The following is an 8753-nucleotide window of genomic DNA, read 5'->3' as shown; positions in this document are numbered from 1 at the left end:
CAATTCTAAACCAATTAGTGCCCTACCTGCACCAAAACACCATCCTGGAAAGTTTCCAGTCAGGTTTCAGAGCCCACCACAGCACAGAGTCTGCCTTGTTGAAGGTACACAACGACCTGCTTCTCGCCATCGACACCGGCGACTGTGCAATCCTGCTCCTTCTCGACCTCAGCGCAGCGTTCGATACAGTGGACCACACCATCCTTATTGACCGTCTCCGGTACGCGGTTGGCATTGATGGCACTACCCTGAGCTGGTTCGCTTCGTACCTCAAAGATAGGAGTTTCGCCATCAACATAGGCAGTTATTCCTCTGCTCCAGCTAGCCTCTCCTGCGGAGTTCCACAAGGCTCCATCCTAGGCCCCATTCTCTTCTCTCTATACATGTTCCCCCTTGGCCAAATCATTCAAAGGCACGGCATTTCTTTCCACTGCTATGCCGATGACACTCAGCTTTACCTCCCCCTGAAACCCAACAACCAGTCAAATTTAAATAGCCTCTTGCACAGCCTTGAGGACATAAAATGTTGGATGGCACAGAACTTCCTCCAATTAAATGAGAGCAAGTCTGAGGTCATCCTATTCGCCCCCCCCCCCGACTCCATCAAATCGATAACAGGCAGTCTTGGAAGTCTATCCTGCCTAGTCAAACCGCATGTCAAAAACCTCGGCATGATATTTGACTCTGCATTAAAATTTGATAAGCAAGTCAACGCTGTGGTAAAAGCCAGCTTCTTCCAACTTCGAACCATAGCTAAAATCAAACCTTTCCTCCAATTCGACGACACAGAAAAAATCATTCACTCTTTCATTTCCTCCCGCCTAGACTGCTGCAACTCCCTATACACTGGGATCAGCCAATCTTCCCTGTCCCGCCTGCAACTGGTCCAAAACGCCGCAGCGAGACTCCTGACGGGTACCCGTAAAAGGGACCACATCACCCCGATTCTGGCCTCTCTCCAATGGCTCCCTGTACGGTACAGAATCAACTTCAAGCTCCTCCTATTCACGTATAAAGCCCTAAATGGACATTCCCCCCCTACATCAAAAATATTCTAACCCCCCTCTCTAACTCCAGGTCCCTCAAGTCGGCCGACTTGGGGCTACTCACTATCCCGCGGTCTAGGCTTAAGCTCAGGGGTGACCGCGCTTTTGCGGTTGCAACTCCTCGACTGTGGAACAGCATCCCTCTCCCCATCAGAACTGCCCCCTCCATCGACTCCTTTAAGTCCAGGCTCAAAACCTATTTCTACTCCCTAGCGTTTGAGGCTCATTGAGGAGGCGCTGTGAACTGTCTGCGTGCTACTGTATGTTTCATTTTTTTCCTTAGTACCTAATCAGATGTACAGCACTTTGGTCAACGTGGGTTGTTTTTAAATGTGCTATACAAATAAAATTGACTTGACTTGACTTGACTTAAGGATAGCGGAGTCAGGGGGTATGGGGAGATGGCAGTAACGGGGTACTGATTGAGAATGACCAGCCATGATCACATTGAATGGCGGTGCTTACAGGCTCGGGTGGGCCGAATGGCCTCCTCCTGCACCTATTGTCTATTGTCTATTGTATGGGGAGAAGGCAGGAACGGGGTGCTGATTGAGAATCACCAGCCATGATCACATTGAATAGTGGTGCTTGCTCGAAGGGCCGAATGGCCTACTCCTGCACCTATTGTCTATTGTCCATTGAACTTGATAACTGGTCAGTGCAATTTTTATCACAAGACAAATTATTTTACTTCTACCTACGTTCAGAAATTGAACCGGAATTCTACGGTGATTTTCGCATTCCCGGTGGATTTGTTCAATTGTGAAATGGAACAAGGCCACTTTTTCAGGATTACTTTTGTCTCGTTTACGTTAATGTTGAGGATGTAATTCGCATCCGGGAGTGTCGTATCTCGGGGTGGCTGCAGGATATTCTCAAAGCGGAGGGTTATTTGCCGGGTATAGATGCGCATGTTTACACGCACGACCCAGGTAGAATGAATTACGAGGTTGCGCAGAGTTAATATATAAGAAAATAACTGCAGATGCTGGTACAAATCGATTTATTCACAAAATGCTGGAGTAACTCAGCAGGTCGGGCAGCATCTCGGGAGAGAAGGAATGGGTGACGTTTCGGGTCGAGACCCAGTCTGAAGAAGGGTCTCGACCCGAAACGTCACCCATTCCTTCTCTCCCGAGATGCTGCCCGACCTGCTGAGTTACTCCAGCATTTTATGAATAAATCGATGCGCAGAGTTAAAGTAGGGCGAAAGGTAACGGGATAGAAATGGAGGATTTCACGGGTAGTGATCACTCCACTTGCCTCGTGTTGGGTAGAATTGGACAGGAAAAACTGGGGTGGTTTCGGGTCGGGACCCGTCTTCAGATTAAATATGGGGGGGGGAATGGGGAACTGGAAGAAACATAGAAACATAGAAACATAGAAAATAGGTGCAGGAGTAGGCCATTCGGCCCTTCGAGCCTGCACCGCCATTCAATACGATCATGGCTGATCATCCAACTCAGTATCCTGTACCTGCCTTCTCTCCATACCCCCTGATCCCTTTAGCCACAAGGGCCACATCTAACTCCCTCTTAAATACAGCCAATGAACTGGCCTCAACTACCTTCTGTGGCAGAGAATTCCACAGATTCACCACTCTCTGTTTGAAAAAAACCGTTCTCATCTCGGTCCTAAAAGACTTCCCCCTTATCCTTAAACTGCGACCCCTTGTTCTGGACTTCCCCAACATCGGGAAAAATCTTCCTGCATCTAGCCTGTCCAACCCCTTAAGAATTTTGTAAGTTTCTTTAAGATCCCATTTTGTAAGTTTCTATAAGATCCCCATTTTGTAAGTTTCTATAAGTTCCCAGAAGAGAGGAGATGCAGGACATAAACTTGTAGGTGGTAGCTGGAGACAGGTGTGGAGGGATGGGTGTCAATAGGCAGATGGTTGGACAAAGGCCGGAGATAACAAGGCAACGGTGTGAGACAATGGACGGAAGTGGTGAGAGTTGTGAAGCTAGAGGAAGGAATGTCGGTGGAAGGATTGAAGAAGGGCGAGGGGCGACGGCAGATTTGCTGCCTCACGGCGCCAGAGAACCGGGTTCGGTCCCGACTACGGGTGCTGTCTGTACGAAGTCGGAGCGTTCTCTCCGTGACCTGCGCCAGGTTTCTCCAAGCGCTCCGGTTTATTCCCAGTGTCCAAGGACGTGCGTGAATTGGTGAAGACGGTAGGAAGGGGTTTGTCGTTAGTTAAAATTGGAGAATTCCATCTTCATATCCTTGGGTTGTAACGTAGCCAAACGGTATATGAATTGCTATTCTTCCAGTTTTGCGTCTGGTCTCACTCCAAAGGCGGTGAACGATTCTACATTATCCAACAGTAAACATTGTTAGATAACTCAGCGGGGCAGGCAGTATATGTTGAAAGACTGGAGCGACTCGGCTTCTATACACAGGAATTTAGAAGGATGAGAGTGGATCATACCGAAACGTATAAGATTATTAAGGGGTTGGACACGTTAGAGGCAGGAAACATGTTCCCAATGTTGGGGGAGTCCAGAACCAGAGGCCACACACAGTTTAAGAATAAGGGGTAGGCCATTTAGAACGAAGATGAGGAAAAACTTTTTCAGTCAGAGAGTTGTAAATCTGTGGAATTCTCTGCCTCGCAAGGTAGTGGATGCCAATTCTCTTAATGCATTCAAAAGAGAGCTAGATAGAGCTCTTAAGGATAGCGGAGTCAAGGGGTATGGGGAGAAGGCAGGAACGGGGAACTGATTGTGGATGATCAGCCATGATCACATTGAATGGCGGTGCTGGCTCGAAGAGCCAAATGGTCTACTCCTGCACCTATGTCTATTCTCTATTGTATATTGTCTATTGTCTATATCTGCAGAATTTCGATGCTGCCTGACCCGCTGAGTTACTGTAGCATTTTGCGTCTCTCTTCGGAGAATAAACATCATCTGCTCTTCTTTCCTACACAGTTAACATTGTCGCCATGGTGATTCTGTGTCGAGGTAAGTGCGGTCTGTCCAGGTGTATCACCCTCTACCTAGTTGCCATGGCGGCGTCGGATCTGATGGTCCTCATCACCGCCGTCATTCTAAAACGCATCGTCGGCATGTACTTCCCCGGGAGTTACCTGTCGCTCACCTGGGTCTGCCGGGTCAAGACCCCCGTCGCTTATGCGTGCAGAGACTCCTCCGTCTGGCTCACTGTCGCCTTCACCTTCGATCGCTTCGTGGCCATTTGTTGTCCTACCTTTAAACGCAAGTACTGCACCACAGAAACGGCAGCGCCCGTCGTCGCCGCCGTTGTAGTTTTCAGCTGTTTAAAAAATATCGCCTGGTATTTCATTTACGAACCGCTTTACTTCGAGGACAACCTCCCTTGGTATTGCCGCATAATTCCAGGCTTTTATCCCTCGCCGTGGTGGACTGCGTTCTCATACTTCGATCGCATCACTACGCCCCTGCTACCGTTCGCGGTTATACTGTTGCTGAACGTCCTGACTGTCAGACGCATCGTCGCCGCCGGCAAAGTTCGGAAGTCGTTGCGGGATAACGCTCTGCCCGATAATGGTCCTGACCCCGAGATGGAGAACCGCAAGAAGTCGATCGTTTTACTATTCAGCATTTCCGGCAACTTCGTATTCCTGTGGCTGATAAACATTGTGCACTATTTGTACTTTCGCATCACCGGAACTTATACTTACTCCGGATACAACGACCCACTTTATATTCTCGAAGAAGCGGGGTACATGCTTCTGCTACTCTGTTGCTGCACCAACACATTTATTTATACAGTGACCCAGAGTAAATTCAGAGATCAGCTGAAGATAATGTTAAAGTACCCGTTCCGTCAGGTTACTAACCGTGTTTAGATTGGTTGCGTTGAGTTGGGTTGAATTGGGTTGAGTTGGGTTGGGTTGGGTTGCGTTGGGTTGAGTTGGGTTGAGTTCGGTTGGGTTGGGTTGAGTTGGGATGAGTTGCGTTGGGTTGGGTTGGGTTGGGTTGAGTTGGGTTGAGTTGGGTTGGGTTGGGTTGAGTTAGGATGAGTAGGGTTGAGTTGGCTTGAGTTGAGTTGGGTTGGGTTGCGTTGGGTTGAGATGGGTTGAGTTGGGTTGGGTTGGTTGAGTTGGGTTGAGTTGGGTGGAATTGGGTTGAGTTGGGTTGAGTTCGGTTGGGTTGGGTTGAGTTGGGATGAGTTGCGTTGGGTTGGGTTGGGTTGAGTTGGGTTGAGTTGGGTTGGGTTGGGTTGAGTTAGGATGAGTAGGGTTGAGTTGGCTTGAGTTGAGTTGGGTTGGGTTGCGTTGGGTTGAGATGGGTTGAGTTGGGTTGGGTTGGTTGAGTTGGGTTGAGTTGGGTTGAGTTGGGTTGAGTTGGGTTGAGTTGGGTTGGTTTGAATTGGGATGAGTTGGGATGTATTTGGATGAGTTTGGATGAGTTGGGCTGAGTTGGGATGATTTGGGTTGAGTTGGGATGAGTTAGGTTGAGTTGGGATGAGTTGGGTTGAGTTGTGTTGAGTTGAAATCAGTTGGGTTGAGTTCAGTTGTGCTCAGTTGAGTGGAGTTGAGTTGGATTCAATAAACATCAGACACTGGACAGTAGGCAATTGACAATAGGTGCAGGAGTAGGCCATTCGGTCCTTCGAGTCAGCATCGCCATTCACCGTGATTATGGCTGATCATGCACAATCAGTACCGCGTTCCTGCCATTTCCCGATACCCCTTGAGTCCGCTATCATCAAGAGTTCTATATAACTCTCACTTGTAAACATCCAGAGAATTGGCCTCCAAAGCTTCACAACACTCTGAGTGAAAAGGTTCTTCCTCATCTCCGTTCTAAATGGCCTACCCCATATTTTCAAATTGTGTTTGACGCCTGGTTAGAGACTCCCCAAACATCGGGAACATGTTTCCTGCCTCTAACGTGTCCAATCCCTTAATAATCTTATGTTTCAATAAGATCCCCTCTCATCCTCCGAAATTCTAGTTGCTCCAGTCTTTCAACGTACGACATTCCCGCCATTCCGGGAATTAACCTAGTGAACCTACGCTGCACTACCTCAATAGCATGAATGTCGTTCCTCACGTTTGGAGATCAAAACTGCGCACAATACTCCAGGTGTGGTCTCACTAGTGCCATGTACAACTGCAGAAGGACCTCTTTTCTCCTATACTCAACTGCTCTTGTTCTGAAGGCCAACATTCAATTGTCATTGGATTCAGTTGAGTTGGATTCAGTTGAGTTTGATTCAGTTGAGTTGAGTATCGTCTAATTCAGTTCAGTTCAGTTTGGTTTGGCTCGGTTTAGTAATACTGCGCGGAAACAGGCCCTTCGGCCGTCCGGGTCCGAGTCCGAGATGGCAGCAGAACGCGTAATGTTTGGCTCGTGGTCCTTCAAAGGAAGCAACGTTTTGAAATTCATTTGCTGTGTTGGAAATGTAACTTAAAATTTGTTGTTGTTGTTGTTGTTTTACGTATTTTATTTTATTTATGTTGATGGTGTTGTACTGTTTTGTATATATCGCAGTGAAAAATCAATAAAACATTAAGTGAAAAAATAAAAAAATGTAACGTTGACAATCTATATAATGAAACTCCCGTTTGTTTGTTTGTTTGTTTGTTCCTGAACTACAGGCAAAACGGTACACGATAGCGCGACAATTTCAGGCCCATCTCACTCACCGTCGTCCCTTTAGTGCTATTGGACGAAGTTTCATTGAAATCCGTGTTATATTTTTTAAGTTATTCACATTTAAACGTTTAAATCTATCTCCTATGGAGGGAGGGGTGGGTGGGAGACAGGGATGGAAGGGGTGCAGAGAGGGGGAGGAGAGATAAGAGGGGGTTGAGGGGGATGGGGGGATGGGGTGCAGGGAGGGGGTTAGGGTTAGGTTTAGGGAGGAGATGGGGAGGAGGGAGGGGGTATGGGGGGAGGGGAGGCGGGGAGAGAGAGGAGAGAGGATAAGGGGGTTGAGGGGGATGGAGTGGGGAGGAGGGGAATGGGGAGCGGGAAGGGTAGAGGATGGAGGGTAGATGGGGAGAAGGGAGGGGGAGGGGTGGAGGGGGGAATGGGGTTAGCGGGGTTGGGGGAATAGGGAGGGGGAGGGGTAGAGGGAGGGGGAGTGGAGAAGGGGTAGGGAGGTAGGGGTATGGGGAGGGGGAGGGGGAGGAGAGGGTGCTGCACCATTGCAGGAGAGGTTTAGATCCAACGGGTCCATTTGATCACATATTTCTAAAACCAAAGGCTCTTCAAGGAAACATTGATTAAATTCAGGCAGAAGGGAATAGGAAAATGAAGGTGGGTGAACAAAAATGAACTGTAGAATACATAAGGTCCAATTTCGTTCTTTAATAACGTAACATTTAATGTGAGTTTATTAATTCAGCCGGTCGCCGATGGCCACCTGTTACCTACCGCACATTTGTCTTGCGCCTCCTCTCTTTCAGCTTTGTCCCCCCACCCCTTCCACCCCTTGCGATCAGTCTGAAGAAGGGTCTCCACACTCAACGTCGCCCGTCCATGTTCTCAAGAGACGCTGCCTGTCTCGCTGCGCTACTCCAGCATGTTTGTGCCCTTTTGTGCAAACCAGCATCTGCAGTTCTGTGTTCACTTAATTCTGACTAACGACGTGAGTTGACTAATTCAGCGGCCCGCCTGAAAGGATACTTCACGAGGTATTTCATCTCCTCTCTGAACTTGGACTGCACCGCCGCATAGATGAGCGTGTTGGTCGAACAGCTGAGCAGGAGGAGCAGGTAACCAGTCTCGCTGAAGTAAAACAAGGGGTTGGAAGTCGGGTAAAAGTAAATCCCGGTCGTCCGAGTGAAAATGAAATGGGCGACGAACGTCAACCACAAGATTATTAAATTTGAGGATATGGCCAACAGTAACACGACCGATTGCTTCCTGTTTTGTATCTCGGGGTCACGTTCGTCTCCCGAACTCTTTTGGCCGCGGAGTCCTCTCCTGATCCGACTGGACAGTAGGATGTACCTTATAGTCAGTGCGTTGAAAAGTAGGACTAAACCCAATGGAAGGAAGAGAGATCCAACTAGATTGGAGATCGCAAACGCTATCCATGGTCCCGATGTGTAGAAGTTAGATATGAACATGCAGTACCAAGGTACATTGTCGAGTAAATATAAAGGTTTAAACGCAAAATACCAGGGCATGTTCCGTAAGAGGCACACCGCGCACACCAGACCTATCACCAGCGCCGCCCGGTCCCTGGTACAGTACTTGTTCCGGACGTTCGGACAACAAATGGCGACGTACCGGTCAAAGGTGAAAGCGACCGTCAGCCAGACGGAACAGTCTTTGGCGACGTACAGGACGACCGTCTTGACGGCGCAGACCGGGGTGACGCTCAGGAAGCTGGCTGGGAAGTAGACGCTCAATATCCGGTTGACGATAACGTTGGTCAACACGACCAGGAGGTCCGCCGCCGCCATGCTCACCAGGTAATAGGTGATGCACCCCGAAAGGCCGCACCTGCCCCGGGAGAGGATCACAATGGACATCCCGTTCGCTGATGAGAGAGAAACATCCGGCAAATTAATTGGTGGACCCAATGATCACTATAGACTCACAAAGCTCTGGAGTTACTTCCCACCATTGTCCCCATCTACACTTTACACACGCTGCGAAAAGTCAGTTCGGTTCAATTTAGTTTAATGTTACGTGTGCCGAGGTACAGTAAAATGATTTGTTGCGTCCTATCCAGTCAGCGGAAAGATTTTTTTAGATTTAG

The 8753-nt window shown here is 48.6% G+C and overlaps 1 protein-coding gene across 1 annotated transcript; it reads right to left on the bottom strand.

Annotated features, from left to right (window-relative positions):
- Positions 1-7623: 7623 nt before the first annotated feature.
- Positions 7624-8523, bottom strand: LOC144612212 (putative G-protein coupled receptor 21). The gene has a single exon (XM_078431770.1). It carries the CDS (start codon positions 8521-8523, stop codon positions 7624-7626), a length of 900 nt encoding a protein of 299 aa, XP_078287896.1.
- Between the last annotated feature and the right edge of the window lie 230 nt (positions 8524-8753).

Source organism: Rhinoraja longicauda, chromosome 43 (genome assembly GCF_053455715.1).
Source record: "Rhinoraja longicauda isolate Sanriku21f chromosome 43, sRhiLon1.1, whole genome shotgun sequence".
Taxonomy (NCBI): domain Eukaryota; kingdom Metazoa; phylum Chordata; class Chondrichthyes; order Rajiformes; family Arhynchobatidae; genus Rhinoraja; species Rhinoraja longicauda.
The sequence above is the reverse complement of the archived record's forward strand: the minus strand, read 5'-3'. Positions and strand labels throughout refer to the sequence as shown.

Bases quoted from the DNA above. Each gene is read 5' to 3' on its own strand.
- LOC144612212 (XM_078431770.1), bottom strand. From the start codon at position 8,523: ATGTCCATTGTGATCCTCTCCCGGGGCAGGTGCGGCCTTTCGGGGTGC.